Raw genomic sequence first — 22,369 nt, forward strand, 5'->3', positions numbered from 1 at the left:
AGAGACCCTTATCAGTAAGGCTCCAGTGAGCCAGAACCCCATGAAGTCCACTCCAAGAAAAGCCAAATACTTTTGTGAATGTGCTTGCCTTTAAGCTGGGGGAGTCTCCTCTGAGTGATAACTGGGACTTTCATATCCCCAGGCCCAAGCAATTGTCTCCATGCTCTTGGCTGTGCTCAGGGGCAAGGGAGGGGGTCTGCCTGCTCTGAGAAACCTAGGCTGGGTTGTCAAACAGACCAAGCTTTCAGCCCCTCCCCCCAATCCTGTCCCTTTTGAGTGACAGGTCCTGAGAACACAAAGTGCCAACACATTTGTACAGATAGCTCTGTCAACCTTTCCACCACTCTGAAGAGAGAATTTTCTTTATTTTTGTTTTTATTAAGGTTTTTAATAGGGTCTCATGTACCTCATGCTGTACTGAGACTCCTATTCCGTCTGCTTCTGTTTTCCAACTTGTGGGGATCTGAGGCATGTCACCATACCCACAGAGCTGGTGAATCCTCTTTATTGGATATTCCTTTCAGTGATATCCCTTTCTGCATGCTGACACTTTAGGAACATTCCATAATTGTCAGCTAAATGAACAAATAAAGCGCAAAGGAAGACATACTTGTGAACTGCTAACAGTATTCCAAGCAGAAGGTCATGAGTGCTAAATGGTAGTGGGATGTGCCACAGCCAGCAGGAAAGGAAGGGGAAGGACATTGTCTCCCCTGTGCTGTCACAGCAGTGTCCATGCTTCTTCACTGCAGTGTCTGTCCATTCACAAAACACAAAAGCTGGTGGGCATATTGTCATATATATGGCCATGTCTTCCTCTTCCCACTGTGACCAATTAACCTTCCAGAATATCCGGAGCACTCTGTTGTCTCCTCCCTAGAAGTGTGCTGCTAGCCTTCCTTTTCTCATTGACCTTCTGTGTGACTCTGCAAGGAGCTCTGCCTTTTCTACATCATTTGGTCATGAGTGTCTATGTCATTAGACAATACAGTATTTAGACTTGCCTAGTTTGGGAATCTGTTTCCAAAGTATTTAGTAATGTATTTATTCGTGTGTGTGTGTGTGTGTGTGTGTGTGTGTGTGTGTGTGTGTGCATGCGCGCGCATGGGTGTACCATAGCTCGTGTGGGGGCCAGAAGACAGCTTGCAGAAGTTGGTTGGCCTCTCCCACTATGTGCATCCCAGTGGGCAAACTCATGTTGTCAAGCTTGGCAACAAGTGCCTTTACTCAGTGAGTCACTTCTTCTGGTTTTCAAGGTTCCATGCCTATGCTTTTTGTTCAATGGTTTGATTTCTGGTTTTTTGGTTTTGGTTTGGTTTCTTTTGGTTTGATATGGTTTGGGTTGTTTGGTTTATTGTTTTGTGTGTGCTTGTGTGACTGTGTGTGTGCGTGTGTGTGTGTGTGTGTGTGTGTGTGTGTGTGTAAATCCCTCCTTTTGGAATGGTGTGGGTATTGAACCTAGGGCCTCATATGTGTGAGAGAAACATTTTAATTTGTTTAAAATGTTTTTTTCCCTTCCTCCATCTCTTCTTTCCTACTTTTCCTTTATCTCTTTTTTGAAACAGGGTCTTATGAAGTTCAACTTTGCTTCTTACTCCTGCTCTCCCAGCTTCTGCCTTTTTAAAATTTCTTTCTTCTTCTTCTTTCTTTCTTTCTTTCTTTCTTTCTTTCTTTCTTTCGTTCTTTCTTTCGTTCTTTCTTTCTTTCTTTCTTTCTTTCTTTCTTTCTTTCTTTCTTTCTTTCTTTCTTTCTTTCTTTCTTTTGCTTTATTACATTTTATGCACTTTGTATCCTGACACTAGCCCCCTCCCTCATTCCATCCATAGCCCACACTCTGTCCCTCTTCTTCACCCATGCCCCTCCCCCAGTCCACTGATAGGGGAGTTCCTCCTCCCCTTCCATCTGATCCTAGTCTATCAAGTCTTATCAGGAATGGCTGTATCGTCTTCAGTGTGGCCTGGTAAGGTTACACCCTCTCAGGTGGATGTGAGCAGAGAGCAGGTCCCTAAGTTCATGTCAGAGACAGTCCCTGTTCTCATTATTAGGAAACCCACTTGGACACTGAGATACCATACAAACATGTGTGCAGGGGTTCGAGGTTATCTTTAAAAATGGTCCTTGTGTGGAGCATCAAACTCAGAAAAGATCCCTGTGCCCAGATATTTTGTTGTTTTGTTTTGTTTGTTTGTTTTGATTTGTATATATACTTTTATATAGTTTGTTGTTGTTTGTTAGTTTTGTTTTGGTTGTCTTTTTTTGTTTGTTTATTTGTTTTCCTCTCCTTGTGGAGCTCCGTTTCTCTTCAGGGCTTTCTATCTCCCCCTTCTTTAAAAAGATTCCCTGCACTCTGCCCAAAGTTTGGCTATGAGGCTCAGCCTCTGCTTTGATACACTGTAAGTTAGATTCTTTCAGAGTCCCTCTGTTGTAGGATCCTGTGCTGTTTTTTTTCCTCTTCTGATGTCCATCCCATTTGCCTTTCTGAATGAGGCAGGGTCCTCCCAGTGTCCTCCTTTTTGATTAGATTCTTTAGGTGCACAGTTTTTAGTATGATTATTCTATATTGTATGTCTAATATGTACTTATATGTAAGTATATACCATGTGTATCTTTCTGCTTCTGGGATACCTCACTCAGAATGACCTTTTCTAGTTACTGCCATTTGCATGAAAATTTCATAATTACCTTGTTTTTAATTGCTGAGTAGTATTCCATTGTGCAAATATACCAAAATCTCTGTATCCATTCCTCAATTGAGGGACAAAATGGCTGGTGGATCATGGGCATCAATTAGAAAAGAGCACACGGGTCTTTTCTGAAACTGACATTCCATCAAAGATCATATATGGATATAACCTAGAACCTCTACTCGGATGAAGCCCGTGGTAGCTCAGTAACCAATTGGTTTCCCACAGTAAGGGGAACAGGGACTATTTCTGACAGGAACTCAATGGCAGGCTCTTTGACCTCCCCACCCCCCAAGGAAGGAACAGTACTGATAGGCCACAGAAGAGGACTTTGCAGCCAGTCCTGAGGATACCTGATAAAACAGGGTCAGATGAAAGAGGAGGAGTTCCTCCCCAATCAGTAGACTTGGATAGGGAGAGGGAGGAGATGAGGGAGGAAGGGAGTGTTTGAGAGAGAATGAGGGAGCGGGATACAGTGGGGATACAGAGTTAATAAAATGTAACAAATAATAAAAAATAAAAATAAAAAAGAAGACCCAAAAATAAACCCACAGACTTATGGACACCTGATTTTTGACAAAGATGCTAAAATCATACAATGGAAAAAGATAACATCTTTAACAAATGGTGCTCATCTAACTGGATGTCTACATGTAGAAAAATGCAAATAGATCCATTCTTATTACCTTGCACAAAACTAAAGTCCAAGTGGATCAAAGACTTCAATATAAAAATGGACACACTAAGCTTGTTAGAAGGAAAAGTGGGGAAGAGCCTTGAACTCATTGTCACAGGAGACAACTTCCTGAACAGAACACCAACAGCACAGGCTATAAGCTCAACAATCATTAATTGGGACCTCAAGAAACTGAAAACTTCTGTAAAAAAAGGATATTGTTGTCAGAACAAAACAACAATCTATATCTGACACCAACCCTATATCTGACAGAGGGATAATATCCAGAATAAATGAAGAACACAAGAAGTTGAACAGTAACATATCAAGCAAGCCAATTAAAAAATGGGGTACAGCACTAAACAGAGAATTCTCAATAAAGGAATATCAAATGGCAGAAAAACCCTTAAAGAAATGTTCAACATCCTTAGCTATCAGGGAAATGCAAATCAAAATGACCCTGTTTATGGTTGTGAGCCTAGCCTTTAATAGCTGAGCCATCTCTCCAGTCCTAAGACTGTGTAGCCCAGGATGTCCTCGAACTCGTGATCCTTCTGCCTCTGCTTCCTTCAGCAAATCTTACTAGTGTGCTCCACTACAACCAAGTAATAAAATAAAACCACAATCAAGAAATAAAATTTAAAAATGGGGTACAGAGCTAAACAGATAATTCTCTGTAGAGGAATATAGAATGGTAGAGAAACACTTAAAGAAATGCTTAGGAGTGGTATAGCTGGATTTTGAGTGGTATAGCTGGATCAGACAACTATTCCTAATTGTCTGAGAAAGCGCCAGAATGATTTCCAAAGTGGTTGTACAAGCCATACCACATCTAAGCATATATACAAAAGATGCTCAAGTATACAAGGACAGTTGTTCCACCATGTTCAAAGCAGCTTTATTTGTTATAGCCAGAACCTGGAAACAACCCAGATGTCCCTCGATTGGTGCATGGATACAGAAATTGTTTCACATTTGCGCAATGGTACACCACTCAGCATTTAAAAACAAAGAAATCATGAAATTTTCAAGCAAATGTTCGGATCTAGAAAAGATCATCCTGAATGAGGTATCCCAGAAACAGAAAGATACACATGGTTTATACTCACTTATAAGTGGATATTAGACATATAGTAAAGGATAATCAAACTAAAATAAATACACCTAAAGAAGCTAAGCAAGAACGAAGACACTGGGTAAGATGCTCAATCCTCATTCAGAAAGGCAAGGAGGATAGACATTGGAAGAAGGAGAAAACAGGGAACAGGACAGAAGCCTACCACAGAGGGCTTCTGAAAGACTCTACCCAGCAGTGCATCTAAGCAGATGCTGAGACTCATAGCCAAACTTTGAGCAGAGCACAGGGAATATTATGAAATAAGGGGAAGACAGAAAGACCTAGGAGCTCCACAAGAAGAGCAACAGAACAAAATATCTGGGCCCAGGGGTCTTTTCTGAGACTGATACTCCAACCAAGAACCATGCATGAAGATAACCTAGAACTACTGCACAGATGTAGCCCATGGCAGCTCAGTCTCCAAGTGGTTTCCCTAGTAAAGGGAAAAGGACTGTCTCTGACATGAACTCAGTGGCTGGCTCTTTGATAAAATATTTTTTAAAGGATGGACAAAACTGTCCTAAGTTGTCTGAGGGAGTTGAAGCTATCTTTCTTATTTTGTGTTTTTAATGTCTAGATTATACTTGGCACTTGCAAACTAGTAACTGGCAAATGAGGCCCTGGAAGGCCCGTGACACAGGATGTGGACAGGGCCCCATGGTTTGAGGACAGGCTGCAGGTGCCAGTGGAGCAGTGTGCACTCGCGGCACAGAAGTACGTGGCTGAGTCTCCAGGCTGAGTGTCTGTGATGTGCAGGGAGAAGTGTTTGGCTTTCTTATCCAGTAAAACTGTGAGTCTTTGGTTCTGCTTTCTGTCCACATTTGAACGAATGTCCATGATGAACTGAAGAGCCTTCCCAGGTTCTTGTTTGTACCAAGGGAAGTACTCTGAGACACTGTCTGTGTAAGTGCAGTTGATGACAGCGCTGGCTCCCTCCTGAACTCTCAGGATGGAAGGGTGCTGCTCCACCTGCTCTCCTTGGCTTATCCCTGTGCAGAACGATGGAGAGAAAGGAGGAAGGTTGTCAGGTCATCACTTTCCAGAAATCTCTTTTCTACAGTAACTAGAGAAAACCTGAATAAAATATTGATTCCCCTAGATGACTCAGTAATGCCTACTGATTATTTTGTGGCCCTAAAATATTAACTTACCATCCATCTGCAGCCACAGAAACATGAATAAAGTAGGAACATATGACTTCATCATTCTTCCCAGTGAAATTGAAATCCAGTGTCAATCGTGCTGGCTGGCAAGTCAGCTACAGCTACCAGGGTGTTGTTCTATCTCAGTAACAATTCTAGCTCTGGAGTCTTCCCCTCAGCCACTGAGGAAAGGGCTTAGCTTCTGCACAGTCAGTACACAAGGAAGTGAATTCTCTGCATCCTCCCCAGCAGTTGAGAATTACTACCACCTTGTGGTGAATCTCTAACCAGCAAAGAGTCTGGTTAAGTGTTCTCTGACCCTATGTGACTCAGACACATAAAACACAATGTGTCATATCACATGGCTTCTAGTACTGAGAGACCAAGGATGGTATTTGTACATACTAGTGAAGCTGTTTCTTTTCTTTACATGTAGTATAGGACATGTATGATGCTTCATATACAAATGTATATCCATAATATGTCCATATATAAATGCATATATATGGCGTATATATGGGTGTGTTTGTGAGTGTGTGTCTGTGTGTGTGTAACATTTGTTCTGTGTAGAACTGTTTTTACCTTTCCACTCTCAAACTGCAGAATTCTTGAATCACTCATCAAGTATTCTCCCATTTCTTGGAGAAATATGCTTAGGTTTGTAGTTGTGCTTGTGAATTATAGCACTCAAGAAAATGTTTTTCAAGTCTCTCATGGGCTTTCAGTAGCAAGAAGACAAGGTTTATTCTATTTCAGTGAGTCTTTGCTGATAATATAACTGTGGCGTTTTTATGCTTTCATCTTGCCCTCCATAGGAACCAGCCTGGAATCACAAATGCACATAGCTACTCTTAGAAAAGGTCTCAGAAGTCATTTGGTCATCAGAGCGGCAACATCCATGTGGCTTATTCTCACAGCATCCAGTGTTGTAGACTGAATAACTGGTAGAAAAGTAGTGTGGATCCCCTGCAGAATCTGCCAAATACTGCAACAAACCCAGCTTTCCTCCTTCCTTGGTTCCTTTGTAGCACCCCTCTGATTCTAGCCCATGCCCTTTCCTTTGTGTCAAATACAAATATCTAAAAACACCATCTAGCTGGAAATCTAGTGTATGTGGGCTTAAGAAGCAGGTAGGACAGAGTTACTGAGAAATGGGACCATCCCAAATTAGAAATAAAAACAACTGGACCTTGAATAAGGGCCAGCTAAGAAAGAAAAACAAGTCAGGCAATTAAGGGCTACTAAATCTTGAGCAGGGGCCAGACCAGATGACCCCCCTCAAAAGACTGGACAAGCTTGTTTTAAGATAAGGGACCCGGGACTGGGAAGACTGTCCTTGGAGCTGTAAGCTGCCAGCCGCGAAACCGGGAGATGGGAGAGATGGGAGGACTGTCCTTGAGAAACTGTAAGCTGCCAGCTGCATAACTGCTATCTTTTCTGCTAACTAGTCAATGTAAAGGCCTGATTTTTAGGTATGTATGCTCCGGGTTGCCTCCTGCTTTGAAGGGACGACCCCCATCGCGATTGGAATAAACTGCCTCTTGCTTTTGCATCAAACCACGGTCTGTGAGTCTCTTTGGGGGAGGGAGCAGTACGGAGACCCTGCACCAGGAGTGCAGGTTTTGCATTACTGTCCTCCATTTCAATTCCCTGGTACCATCCCCAGTCCTGTAACAGACCACCTGCATGGACCTTTCCTTTCACTCTTCCTCCATTCTCTGGAATTCAGCTGAACTTCTCTGTATTTCCTCTCCTCCCTCACCCCTATTACTTTGCATCAAATACCAAAAGAGACACTCCCTCCTGGGAACCTGAAGGCCACCCCTGCCTGGGAAACAGGTACTCCATCCTCACTCAACATCATGCCCTACAGTGAAATGTCCCCAGTTTCAACCCTACCCATGAAGCAGACCACTTGAATGGGCCTGTCCTTCTCTGTTTCCATATCTCATGTATTCCACCAAACATTGCAGAAGACCGAGCTTGGCTTATTCTTGTGGATCCTCTTAGAACTCCCTCTAATTAACCTCCTTTCCTTTATGTCATCCTCCAATACAAAAAAAAAAAAAAACAAAAACATAACAACAACAACAAAACCATTGGTAAGCCGCAGAGGTAAGCTTCACCAACACAGTACAAGACATGGAATCTCAGGCTTTGAAGATAAGGTGGAAGAAATGGACAGATGTCTTAGTCAAAGAAAATGTTAAATCAAAACAAAGACAAAAACAAAACAATAATAAAACAAACAAACAAACCCTGGGAGAAAATATCCATGAAAGCAAGGACACCATAAAGAGATTGAATCTACAAATGATATAAATAAAGGAGAAGAAACCTGTCATTCCTGTTGGCAGAGGCTTGGATTGTAGCTGGAGTCCTGGAACTCAGCTCTGAGACAGAGACAATGGGTTCCATTTCCCTCAGGGGCAGCTATAGCACCTTAGGATGAGGCATAAGGATGCTAAGCCAGCGTGTGTAAAAGATTTTCCACAAAAATGTTACAGTTTAGGTCTCTTAGCATGAAATTGCCAGTGGCAATGGAAGCAGGCCATTCCAAACTTATGGTGGTAGAAAGTGTTACAGCTCTTGGTCAAGTTGCTGTGCTTAGTACAGCAGAGGTGCAGGACAATGCTCTTGCCTGGTGGGCTTGCAGCCAAGTCACAGGCCTGGTGAGGCACAGGCCCAGCAAGGTCTAGGCCCCGCATGCTAGAGGACAAACCCTATGAGACTCAGCCCATAGGAGGACAAATGACAAATCTTAGATGGTTTTGATGTGGAAAAGCTCCTGTGTAGTCAAAGGCAATATAAACCCTGAGCAGAGGGAGGGATTTTGAAGGTGAATGTGTTTGATTCAATGGGGCCAGTGGTTCAGGAGGTCAGGGGTACTTAAGGTCCTATGACAAGAAGGAAAATACCGTACTTAATTATTCTATCGGGGAGGGCATCCCCAAGTACAATTGCAGGTCACTGCTGGAATAACATCCTTAGCAGGGTGGGGTGTTTTGGGGAATTCCTAGATGCTTCCTAGAGCACTTTCCTTATTAGGGAAAAGTCTGTCCTGTAATCTGTGCTGAGGGCTATGTGACAATTTTTAGCTCCTTACAATACCTGGGGTCACCTAGATCAGGGGAGACTTTTAGAAACCCTCTAGAAAAGGGAGTTTACCATCATAGAGTGAGCACAGTTAAATGGCTATCCAGTTGCAACCTACTCTAAAAGCACAAAATGGCAACCAACAGAATAGGAAAGGATTTTTACCAACCCAAATCTGATAGAGGGCTAACATTTAACATAGATGAAGAATCCAAGAGACTAGACATGAACAATACAAATCAACTATTTCCTAAAAATGTGGTTTAGATATAAATGGAATTCTCAACCGAGAAATCTCAAACAGCCCAGAAGCACTTTAAGAACCTGCAACAGAGGGCCTCTGAAAGGCTCTGCCCTGCCGAATATCAAAGCAGATACTGAAACTTATGGCCAACTGTTGAGCAGAATGCATGGAATCTTATGAAAGAAGTGGGAAATAGTAAGATCTGTAGAGGACAGGAACTCCACAAGGAGAGCAACAGAACCAGAAAACTTGAACACAGGGGTCTTTCCAGAGACTCATATTCCAACCAAGTACCATGCATGGAGATAAACTAGAACCTCTGGACAGATGTAGCCCATGGCAGCTCAATGTCCAAGTGGGTTCTGTAGTAATGGGAAGAGGGACTGCCTCTGACATAAACTGATTGGCCTGCTCTTTGATCACCTCCCCCTGATGTGACAACAGCCTTACCAGACCACAGAAGTTGACAATGCAGCCACTCCTGATGAAATATGATAGACTAAGATCAGAAGGAAGCAGAGGGGGACCTCCACTATCAGTGCACTTGGGGAAGGGCATGCGTGAAGAAGGGGAAAGGAAGGTGGGATTAGGAGGAGAGGAAAGAGGGGGTTATGGGAGGATAGAAAGTGAATGAAGTGTAATTAATAAAAGTTAAAAAAAGAAATGTCCAACATCCTTAGCCATCAGAGAAATGTAAATCAAAATGACTCTGAGATTCCATCTTACACCTGTCAGGATGCCTAAGATCAAAAACACAAGTGACAGTTCATACTCACGAGGGATGTGGAGCATGGAGAACACTCCTCCATTGCTAATAGGAGTGCAAACATGTTCAATCACTTTGGAAATCAATATGGTAGTTTTTCAGAAAAATTCAAATCATTCTATCTCAAAACACAGCCATACCACACCTGGACATATACTCAAAGATTCTGAATTCTACCACCAGGGCACTTGTTCTCCTATGTTCACAGCAGCTTTATTCATAATAGACAGAAACTGGAAACAACCTAGAAGTCCTCAACTGAAGAATAGATAAAAAAATATGGTACAATTATACAATGGGATAATTTTTATTTTAGTTTATTATTTATACTTTATTCACTTTATATCCCCCATAAGCCCCTGCTTCCTCCCCTACTGGTCCCACCCTCCCTCCCCCTTCTTCACACATGCCCTTCCCCAAGTTCACTGATAGGGGAGGTCCTCCTCTCCTTCCTTCTGATCTTAGTCTATCAGATCACATCAGGAGTGGCTGCATTGTCATCTTCTGTGGCCTGGTAAGGCTGCTCCCTTATCAGGGGAGGTGCTGTTATGGCCAACTGTTGGGCAGAGTGCATTGAATCTTATGTAAGAAGTGGGAAATAGTAAGATCTGGAGAGGACAGCAGCTCCACAAGGAGAGTAACAGAACCAGAAAATTTGAACACAGGGGTCTTCCCAGAGACTCATACTCCAACCAAGTAACAGGCACGGAGATAACCTAGAACCCCTGCACAGATGTAGCCCATGGCAGTTTAGTGTCCAGGTGGGTTACATAGTAATGGGAAGACAGTGGGATAATTTTAAGCTGTTAAAAATTACATTATGAAATTCACAGGCAAATGGCTGGAACTAGAAAAGAATCATCCTGAGTGAGGTAACCCAGACTCAGAAAGGCAAACTGGGTATGTACTCACTTAGAAGTAAATATTAGCTGTAAAATACATGATAATCATGCTAAATACACTCCACAGACCCAGAAGCAAAGTAACAAGGTGGAATTTAGGCGGGTGGCACAGATCTCAATGGGAAGGGCAAATAAGATAGATTCTGTGGACTAGGAGTGGGTAGAGATGGAAATAGGAGTGAAGGAAGGGAGAGAGGGAGAGAGTGCTGGGAGAGATGACTGGATTTGGGAGCATTTCAGAGCAAAATAGAAACCTAGTGCCATAAAAACTCCCAGCAATCTACAAGAATAACCCTAGAAAAAAAATCCTAGTATTGGTGGATTACGAGCCCATGTTGACCATCTTCTAAAACCAGACAAGGCTCCCAGTGGAGGAACTAGGACACCAACCCAGCAACTAAACTTTTAACCTAAAAATTGTCCTTCCTCTAAGATGTAGTGGGGTAAGGGTGAAGTAAAAATTGTGGGAGTAGCCAAACAGTTGTTGATCCAAGTTGACACCCGAGCTATGAGAAGGAGCCAATGTGATGCTTCCTGGAGAGCCAGGTACCAGGGGCTGAATAGCCCAGAGACCTAGGATAGAACCTAACATGACCTGGAAAACAATCAATGAAATGATTCCAAGTACAGTCTGGTATACTTGTAAACCAGAGTTTAGCATACTCACCATTGGAGAGGATTCATAAAGCAACTGGACACACAGCCATATATTAGTTGGAGTTAAGGGAATTATGAGGAAAGGGGGGTAGAAGGATTGTAGGAGCCAGAGCAGTCAAGGATTCCACAAAACAAACAAACAAATAACCCAGTGCACAGTATTCAATAACCAGAGCTGGAGAGGATGTGGAGAAAAGGGAATCCTCCTTCATTGCTAAAGGGTAGGTAAACTTGTATAACCACTTGGAAAATCAATCTGGCACTTTCTCAGACAATTAGGAATAATGCTTCCTCAAGATCCAGCTATACCACTCTTAGGCATATATCCAAAACATGCTCAAGTAGACAGCAAGGTCATTTGTTCAACCATTTTTGTAGTAGTTTTATTCATAATAGGCAGAATATGGAAATAACCCAGATGTTCCTCAATTGAGGAATGGAAACAGAAATTCTGGTACATTTTTTAAATTTAATTTTTATTATTTTAATTCTTTATTAATTATACTTTATTCACTTTGTATCCCCCCTGTGGTTCCCTCTCTCCTCCTGTCCAAATCCCTCCCTTTCCTTCCTCCACCCTCTGCATGCATGCCCCTCCCCAAGTCCATTGATAGGGGAGATCTTCTTTTCATTCCTTCTGATCCTAGTCAATTAGGTCTCATCAGGAGTGGCTGCATTGTCTTCTTCTGTGTCCTGGTAATACTGCTTCTCCCTCGGGGGGAGGTAATTAAAGAGCAGACCAATCAGTTCATGTCAGAGACAGTCCCTGTTCCTATTACAATGGAACCCACTTAGATACTGAACTGCTATGTGTTACATCTGTACAGAGGTCTTAGGTTATCTCCATGCATAGTCCTTGGTTGGAGTATCAGTCTCAGGAAAGACCCCTGTGCTCAGATTTTTTGGTTCTGTTGTTCTCCTTGTTGATTTCCTGTCCTCTCCAGATCTTACTGTTTCCCACTTCTTTCATAAGATTCCCTGCACTCTGCCCAAAGGTTGCCCATACGTCTCAGCATCTGCATTGATAGTCTGCAGGGCAGAGCCTTTCAGAGATCCTCTGTGTCAGGCTCCTGACTTGTTTCCTCTTTTATCCTTATTCTGATGTCCAGCCTGTTTGCCTTTCTGGATAGGAATTGAGCATAATCAAGAGTCCTCCCTCTTGATTAGTTTCTTTATGTGTACAAATTTTAGTAGGTTTATCCTACATCATATGTTTATATGAGTGAGTATATACCGTGTGCATCTTTCTGTTTCTGGGATAGCTCACTCAGGATGATCTTTTCCAGATCCCACCATTTACCTGCAATTTTCATGATTTCCTTGTTTTTATTGCTGAGTAATATTCTATTGTGTAGATGTACCACAATTTCTATATCCTTTCCTCCACTGAGGGGCACCTGGGCTGTTTCCAGCTTCTGGATATTACAAATAAGGCTGCTACAAACATGGCTGAGCAAATGTCCTCATTGTGTACTTGAGACTCTTTTGGGTATATGCCTATGAGAGGTATAGCTGGATCTTGAGGAAGCACTATTCCTAGTTGTCTGAGAAAGTGCCAGATTGCTTTCCAGAGTGGTTGTACAAGTTTGCATTCACACCAGCAGCGGAGGAAGGTTCCCCTTTCTCCACAACCTCTCCATCATGTGTTGTCTCTTGAATTTTTGATCTTATCCTTTCTGATGGGTGTAAGATAAAATCTTAGAGTCCTTTTGATTTGCATTTCTGTGATGGCTAATGAAGTTGAGCATTTCTTTAAGTGTTTCTTTGCCATTCGATATTCCTCTATTGAGAATTCTCTGTTTAGCTCTGTACTCCATTTTTTAATTGGATTACTTGATTTTTTATTTTTAATTATACTTTATTTACTTTGTATCCCCCCTCTAGTTCCCTTCCTCCTCCCCTCCCAATCCTTCCCTTCCTCCCCCTTCTCCACACACTACCCTACCAAGTAGACTGGTAGGGGAGGGTTTCTTTTTCTTCCTTCTGGTCCTAGTCTGTTAGGTCTCCTCAGGAGTGGCTGCATTATCTTCCTCTGTAGCATGGTAAGGCTCTTTCCCCCTCAGAGGGAGGTGAACAAAGAGCAGGCCAATCATTTCATGTCAGAAACAGTCCCTGTTCCAATTACTTTGGAACCCACTTGGACACTGAACTGCCATGGGCTACATCTGTGCAGGGGTTCTAGGTTACTTCCATGCATGGTACTTGCTTGGTTGGCGTATGAGTCTCTAGAAAGACCCTTGTGTTCAAATTTTCTGGTTCTGTTGCTCTCCTTGTGGAGTTGCTGTCATATCCAGATCTTACTATTTTCCACTTCTTTCATAAGATTCCATGCACTCTGCCCAACAGTTGGCCATGAGTCTCAACATCTACTTTGATAGTCTGCAGGGCAGAGCCTTTCAGAGCCCTTTGTGGGAAGCTCCTAACTTGTTTCCTGTTTTCTACTTTTTCCTGGTACAACCAATCTGGAAATCAATCTGGTACTTTCTCAGACATCAAGGAATAGCACTTCCTCAAGATCCAGCTTTACCACTCCTAGGCATATTTCCAAAAGAGGCTCAAGTACACAATAAGGACATTTGCTCAACCATATTTGTAGTAGCTCTATTTGTGATAGCTAGAAGCTGAAAACATCCCAGATGCCCCTCAACTGAAGAATGAATACAGAAATTGTGGTACATCTACATAATGGAATATTACTCAGCAATGAAAAACAAGGAATTCACGAAATTTGCAGGTAAATGGTGGGATCTGGAAAGGATCATCCTGAGTGAGCTGTCCCAGAAGCAGAAAGACACATACTGTATATACTCACTCATATAGACATATAATATAGGATAAACCTACTAAAATCTGTAGACCTAAAGAAACTAATCAAGAGGGAGGACTCTGGCTAAAATGCTCAATCCCCACTCAGAAAGGATTACTTGATTGTTTGCTGTTTTACTTCTTTAGTTCTTTATATATACCGGATATTAGTCCTCTGTCAGATATAGTGTTGGGGAAGATCTTTTCCCAATCTGTAGGCATTCTTTTTGTTTTGATGACGGTGTCCTTTGCTTTACAGAAGCTTTTCAGTTTCATGAGGTCCCATTTATTGATTGTTGCTCTTAGAGCCTGTGCTGTTGGTGTTCTGTTCAAGAAGTTTTCTCCTGTGCCAATGAGTTCAAGACTTCCCCACTTTTTCTTCTAAGCAGTTTAGTGTGTCTGGTTTTACATTGAGGTCTTTGCTCCACTTGGACTTTAGTTTTGTGCAGGGTGATGAATATGGATCTATTTGCATTTTTCTACATATAGACTTCCAGTTAGACCAGCACCATTTGTTGAAGATGCTGTCTTTTTTCCATTGAATGGATTTGGCATCTTTGTCAAAAATCAGGTGTCCATAAGTGTGTGGATTTATGTCAGGGTCTTCTATTCGATTCCATTGATCCACCAGTCTGTTTCTATGCCATTACCATGCAGTTTTTAGTATTGTTGCTCTATAGTACAGCTTGAGATCAGGGATGGAGATACCTCCTGAAGATCTTTTAATGTAGAGAATTGTTTTAGCAATTCTGGGTTTCTCGGTGTTCCATATGAAGGTGAGAATTTTTCTTTCAAGGTCTGTAAAGAATTGTGTTGGTAATTTGATGGGAATTGCATTGAATCTGTAGACTGCGTTTGGTAAGATGGCCATTTTTACTATATTAATCCTGCCAAGCCATGAGCATGGGAGATCTTTCCATCTTCTGATATCTTCTTCTAATTCTTTCTTTAGAGACTGGAAATTTTTTCATACAAGTCTTTGACTTGCTTGCTTAGGGTCACACCAAGGTACTTTTTGTCCTTTGTGGCTATTGTGAAAACTTTTGTTTCCCTAATTTCATTCTCGGCCTGTTTGTCTTTTGTATACAGGAGGCTACTAATTTTTTGGAGTTAATTTTCTATCCAGCCTCTTTGCTGTAGGTGTTAATTAGCTGTAGGAGTTCCATGGTAGAATTTTTGGGGTCACTCAGTTATACTATCATATTATCTGCAAATAGTGATACTTTGACTTCTTCCTTTCCAATTTGTATCCCCTTGATCTCCCTCAATTGTCTTATTGCTTTAGCAAGGACTTCAAGAACAATGTTGAAGAGATATGGAGAGAGTGGGCAGTCTTGCCACTGATTTCTGTGGGAATAATTTAAATTTCTCTCCATTGAGTTTGATATTGGATATAGGCTTGCTGTATATTGCCTTTACTATGTTCAGGTATGTGCCATGTATCCTTGATCTCTCCAAGACTTTAAACATGAATGGATATTGGATTTTTTCAAATGCCTTTTTATTATCTAAGGAAATGATCACATGGTTTTTCTCCTTCAGTTTTTTTATATGGTGGATCACATTCATGGATTTCCATATATTGAACCACCCCTGCATGCCTGGGATGAAGCCTACTTGGTCATAGTGGATGATATCTTTGATGGGTTCTTGGATTCAGTTTGCAAGTATTTTGTTGAGTATTTTTGCATCAATGTTCATGAGAGAGATTGGCCTGAAATTTTCTTTCTTTGTTGGTCTTTGTGAGGTTTAGGTACCAAGATGATTGTGGCTTCATAGAATGAGTTTGGTAATATGTTTCTATATTGTGTAATAATTTGAAGAGTATTGGTGTTAGCTCTTCTTGGAAGGTCTGGTGAAATTCTGCACTGAAACCATCTGGACCTGGGCTTTTTTTGTATGGCAGACTTTTGATGACAGCTTCTATTTCCTTAGGGGACATAGGACTATTTAATTGGTTTACCTGGTCTTGATTCAGCTTTGGCATGTAGAATCGGTCAAGAAAATTGTCCATTTCATTTAGATTTTCAAATTTTGTGGCATATAGACTTTGGAAGTAAGACCTAATTATTTTATGGATTTCTTCAGTGTCTGTGGTTATGCCCCCCTTTTCGTTTCTGATTTTGTTGATTTGGATAGTTTCTCTCTCCCTTTTAGTTAGTTTGTCTAAGGGTTTGTCCATCTTGTTGATTTTCTCAAAAACCAGCTCTTGGTTTCATTGATTCTTTGAATTGTTTTATTTGTTTCTAGTTGGTTGATCTCAGCCCTCAGTTTCATTATTTCCAGCCATCTACTCTTCTTTGGTGTGTCTGCTTCTTTTTTTTCTAGGGCTTTTAAGTGAGCCATTAAGTTGCTTGCATGAGATGTTTTGATTTTCTTCTTGAAAGCACTTAGTGCTATGAACTTTCCGCTTAGCACTGCTTTCATTGTGTCCCATAAGTTTGGGTATGTTGTTCCTTCATTTTCATTGAATTCTAGGAAGACTTTAATTTCTTTTTTTATTTCTTCTCTGACCCAGCTGTCATTTAGTAGCAAGTTGTTCAGTTTCCATGTGTGTGTAACCCTTTTGTTATTTTTGTCATTGAGGTCCAGCTTTAGTCCATGGTGATCAGATAGGATAAAAGGGACTATTTCAATCTTCATGTAACTGTTGAGTCTTGCTTTGTGACCAACTATATGGTCTATTTTGGAGAAGGTTCCATGAGGTGCTGAGAAGAAGGTAAATTCTTTTGTGTTTGGGTGTAAGGTTCTGTAAATGTCTGTCAGGTTCATTTGATTCGTGACCTCTGTTAGAGACATTGTTTCTTTGTTTAATTTCTGTTTTGTTGACCGGTCCTTTTTTTTTTTTTTTTTTTCATCAATTACACTTTATTCATTCTGCATCCCCCCATAAGCCCCTCCCTCCTCCCATCCCAATCCCACCCTCCCTCCTCCCTCTGCTTGCATGTCACTCCCCAAGTCCACTAATAGGGGAGGTTCTCCTCTCCTTTCTGATCTTAGTCTGTCAGTTCACATCAAAAGTGGCTGTATTGTCCTCTACTGTGGCCTGGTAAGGCTGCTCCCCCCCCCCAGAGGGAGGTGATCAAAGAGCAGGCCAATCAGATTATGTCAGAGGCAGTCCCTCTTCACATTACTATGTAACCCAATTGGACTCTGAACTGCCCTGGGCTACATCTGTGCAGGGGTTCTAGGTTATCTCCATGAATAGTCCTTGGTTGGAGTATGAGTCTCTGGGAAGTTCCCTATGTTCAAATTTTCTTGTTCTGTTGCTCTCCTTGTGGAGACCCTGTCCTCTCCAGCTCTTACTATTTCCCAGTTATTACCTAAAATTCCGTTCACTCTGCCCAACAGTTGCCCATCAGGCTCAGCATCTGCTTTGATAGTCTGAAGGGCAGAGGCTTTCAGAGGCCCTCTGTGGTAGGTTCCTAGGTTGTTTCCTGTTTTCTTCTTCTTCTGATGTCCATCCTCTTTGCCTTTCTGGATGGGGTTTGGACGTTTTAGTTGGGGTCCTCTCTCTTGCTTAGTTTCTTTAGATGCACAGGTTTTAGTGGGTTTGTCCTATGTTGTATGTATATATGAGTGAGTATATACCATGTGTGTCTTTTTGCTTCTGAGACAACTCACTCAGGATGATCCTTTCCAGATCCCACCATTTACCTGCAAATTTCATGATTTCCTTATTTTTCATTGCTGAGTAATATTCCATTGTGTAGATGTACCACAATTTCTGCATCCATTCTTCAGTTGAGGGGCATCTGGGTTGTTTCCAGCTTCTGGCTATTACAAATAAAGCTGCTACAAACATGGTTGAGCAAATGTCCTTTTTGTGTACTTGAGCCTCTTTTGGATATATGCCCAGTAGTGGTATGGCTGGATCTTGAGGAAGCGCTATTCCTAGTTGTCTGAGAAAGCGCCAGATTGATTTCCAGAGTGGTTGTACAAGTTTACATTCCCACCAGCAGTGGAGAAGGGTTCCCCTTTCTCCACAACCTCTCCAGCATGTGTTGTCACTTGAGTTTTTGATCTTGGCCATTCTCATGGGTGTAAGGTGAAATCTCAGGGTTGTTTTGATTTGCATTTCCCTAATGGCTAATGAGGTTGAGCATTTCTTTAAGTGCTTCTCTGCCATTCGGTATTCCTCTACAGAAAATTCTCTGTTTAGCTCTGTTCCCCATTTTTTAAGTGGATTACTTGGTTTGCTGCTTTTCAGCTTCTTTAGTTCTTTATATATACTGGATATGAGTCCTCTGTCAGATAAAGGGTTGGTGAAGATTCTTTCCCAATCTGTAGGTGGTCGCTTTGTTTTGATGACGGTGTCCTTTGCTTTACAGAAGCTTTTCAGTTTCATGAGGTCCCATTTATTGGTTGTTGCTCTTAGAGCCTGTGCTGTTGGTGTTCTGTTCAGGAAGTTTCCCCCTGTACCAATGAGTTCTAGGGTATTTCCCACTTTTTTTTCAAGCTGATTTAATGTGTCTGGTTTTATGTTGAGGTCTTTGATCCACTTGGACTTCAGTTTTGTGCAGGGTGACAAGTATGGATCTATTTTCATTTTTCTACATGTAGACATCCAGTTAGACCAGCACCATTTGTTGAAGATGCTATCTTTTTTCCATTGTATGGTTTTGGCGTCTTTGTCAAAGATCAGGTGTCCATAAGTGTGTGGGTTTATTTCTGGGTCCTCTGTTCGGTTCCATTGATCCACCATTCTGTTTCTATGCCAGTACCATGCAGTTTTTAAAACTGTTGCTCTATAGTACAACTTAAGATCAGGGATGGAGATACCTCCAGAAGATCTTTTATTGTAGAGGATTGTTTTAGCAATTCTGGGTTTCTTGTTTTACCATATGAAGTTGAGAATTTTCCTTTCCAGGTCTGTAAAGAATTGTGTTGGTAATTTGATGGGCATTGCATTGAATCTGTAGATTGCTTTTGGTAAGATGGCCATTTTTACTATGTTAATCCTACCAAGCCATGAGCATGGGAGATCTTTCCATCTTCTCATATCTTCTTCTAATTCTTTCTTCAGAGATTTGAAATTTTTTTCATACAAGTCTTTGACTTCCTTGGTTAGGGTTACTCCAAGGTACCTTATGTCATTTGTGGCTATTGTGAAGGGTGTTGTTTCCTTAATTTCTTTCTCAGCCCTTTTGTCTTTTGTATACAGGAGGGCTACTGATTTTTTTGAGTTAATTTTGTATCCTGCCACTTTGCTGAAGGTGTTTATCAGCTGTAGGAGTTCCCTGGTAGAGTTTTTGGGGTCACTCAAGTATACTATCATATCATCTGCAAATAGTGATAATTTGACTTCTTCCTTTCCTGACCGGTCCTTTTTTAAGAGTGGTGTGTTGAAGTCTCCCACTCTTAATGTGTGTGGGTCTAAGTGTGGTTTAAGTTTTATTAAAGTTTCTTTTACGAATGTGGGTGCCCTTGCATTTGGGGCATATTGTTCAGGATTGTGATGTCTTCTTGGTGGAATTTTCCCTTCATGATTATGAAGTGTCCTTCTCTATCTCCTTTGATTAATTTTGGTTGAAAATGTATATTATTAGATATTAGAATGGCTACCCCTGCTTGCTTCTTGGGTCCCTTTGCTTGGAAAACCGTCTTCCATCCCTTTATTCTCAGGTAATGTCTACCTTTGTGATTTATGTGTGTTTCTTGTGTTCCTGGGTCTTGTTTACACATCCATTCTGTTAGTCTGTGTCTTTTTATTAGAGAATTGAGTCCATTGATGTTGAGGGAGATTAATGACCAGTGGCTGTTAGATCCTTTGATATTGATCTTGGCTATGGTAGTGTGTTTGGCTACTTTTTGTTTTGTTGTAGTGAGGTTATTTATTTCCTGTGTTTTCTTGAAAGTAGCTAGTTTTCTTGGATTGTATTTTTTCCTTCTAGTACCTTCTGAAACACTGTATTTGTGTGTAGGTACTGTTGAAATTTGTTTTTGTTGTTGAATAACTTGTTTTCTCCGTATATGAGGCCTGAGAGTTTTGCTGGGTACAGTAGCCTAGGCTGACATCTATGTTCTCTTAGGGTCTGCATGATCTCCACCCAGGCTCTTCTGGCTTTCATAGTTTCTGTTGAGAAGTCGGGTGTGATTCTGATGGGTTTGCCATTATATGTTACTTGGCCTTTTTCCCTTACAGCTTTTAGTATTTTTTCTTTGTTCTGTATACTTACTGTTTTGATTTTTGTGTGGCAGGAGGATTTTCTTTTCTGGTCTAATGTATTAGGTGTTCTGCATGCCTCTTGTATTCTTATAGGCCTCCTCTTTATGTCGAGGAAATTTTCTTCAATGATTTTGTTGAAAATATTTTCTGGGCCTTAGAGCAGGGAATCTTCTTTTGCCTCTATTCCTATTATTCTTAGGTTTTGTCTTTTTATGTTGTCTTGGATTTCTTGGACGGTTTGTGTCAGTAATTTTTTAGATTTATTATTTTCTTTGACAGATACATCGATTTCTTCCATTGTATTTTCCACACCTGAGATTCTGCCATCTCTCATAGTCTATTGGTTATGCTTACCTCTGTATGTAGTTCCTGTTTTCTTTCCTAGGTTCTCCTTCTCCATGATTTCCTCCATTTGTATTTTCTTTAATTTTTCCAATTCTATCTTCAGATCTTGAACCGTTTTGTTGATTTCTTTCATCTGTCTGACTGTATTTTCCTGTTTTTCCTTCAATTCCTTCAGCTGTTGGTTTGAACATTCCTTTGTTTCTTTTATTTCTTTCAGTGATTTAATCACTTCCTCTCTGAACGCCACAAACTGTTTGGCTGCATATTTCTATATTTCTTTATAGATGACCATAATCTGTTTTATTATATCTTCCCCTAATTCTACACACATTTTATTTGCTTCTTCCATTAACCTCTTCATAAGCATGGATGTAAGGTCATCTTCTTGAATTTCACTTATGTTAGGGTGTCCAGGACTATTTGCCCCCGGATAACTGGGTCTGAGCATGCCATATTGCTTTGCCTTTTGTTGGTTGTGCTTTTTCCCTGGCCTCTACCCATCTCTCTGTCCCAGGTATTGTCTGTTAATTTCTGGTGCCTGTTGGGTCCTGGGGTATAGAGAATCCACTTGGCAGGGTTCTGAAGTTCTCCTCTGCTTTTTGGGTATGGTCAACTGAATGGTGGTGCTTCTCAGGAATTGTCTCAGTTCACTTCAGATGTATGAACCTGTATGGTAACTGTGATGTTCAGGAAGGCTCTCCTTTCATCAGGAGAGGTCCTGGTGATGGCTGCCCTGCTGCTGGGTTTCTTGTTCTGCATTTAGTGAGCAGCAGCTGTTGCTCTTAAGGTGTAATTGTTGGGTGCAGCCTTCTTGAAGAACTAGGGATTCCCACAGTTTTGTCAGTTTAGCTAGGGATAACTGGTTGATCCTTGGAGCAGTATCTGGGGGCTGCTGTAATGGCTCTCTGGCTTTTGTAGGTCTGAGGATGCAGCTGTGTGCCCCAGTGCCCTAGCAGTACTTAATGATGGGGGGGGGGGGGTGAGTACAGCACTCATTCCTACAATACAATGCTAGAGCCCAGAGTCTGCATGAATCCAGAAAATCTTTTGGAGCTAGGTGTTCAGAGCATTGGACCTGATAATCCCCCTGCTGTGGGGCTTTTTCCTGACAGGGACACCCAGTCTTTGCTTTGGGGACAGCCTTTCTGCCTGTGATGGCGAGTAGAAGCCTCAGGCACAGACTTATGTGGATCCGCCTTTCTGCCTTTCTAGGGATTGGGTGCCTGGGTGTCTGCCAAAACTGAGTAATTTTTCCCAAGACCTTTTCGGGGTGGTGGTATTGGCTGAGTGCTCTGAGATCAGACCAGCTGTTCTCCTCCCTGTGGGTTTGCAACCAACAGAGAAACTCAGTCTCTGGTGCCCCAGGGCCCCAAGTTCTATCTAGGGCAACAAGTCAGGTTCACAGGCAGGACTCTGTCCTGGAGACTGGGTCCCTAGCTCTGGCTCTGGGCTGGCTCCTGGGCAGTGCCCTCGGAACCCTGAGTCTTTTCCAGGGAATGTCTGGGTGACCTAAGGTTGGTCCCAATCATTTCCTGTAACGTAGGGTTACCTCTCAACTGGAAATCGCAGTCTCTGATGTTATTGTGCCCATAGTTTAGTCTGGGACAGTGATCAGAGCACACTGGCCTGTGGCTCTGGGCTAGCAACCAAGTGCCTGGTAGAAATGGGAGCTCTTCTGCGGTTTAGCTGGGTGAGATGAAGCTGATTGAATCCCCCACCGTGGGGTATCTTCTCACCTGGGAAACACAACCACTTATGTTTTAAGG

General features: G+C 41.8%; 1 gene segment (V, D, J or C); it reads right to left on the minus strand.

The window, feature by feature from the left end:
* Positions 1 to 5,050: 5,050 nt before the first annotated feature.
* Positions 5,051 to 5,683, minus strand: LOC110544430 (T cell receptor alpha variable 13-1-like). The segment is given in 2 exon segments: positions 5,051 to 5,466; positions 5,629 to 5,683. Coding segments are annotated over 2 exon segments (471 nt in total).
* Between the last annotated feature and the right edge of the window lie 16,686 nt (positions 5,684 to 22,369).

The sequence above is a fragment of the Meriones unguiculatus genome, chromosome 9, assembly GCF_030254825.1.
Source record: "Meriones unguiculatus strain TT.TT164.6M chromosome 9, Bangor_MerUng_6.1, whole genome shotgun sequence".
NCBI lineage: Eukaryota > Metazoa > Chordata > Mammalia > Rodentia > Muridae > Meriones > Meriones unguiculatus.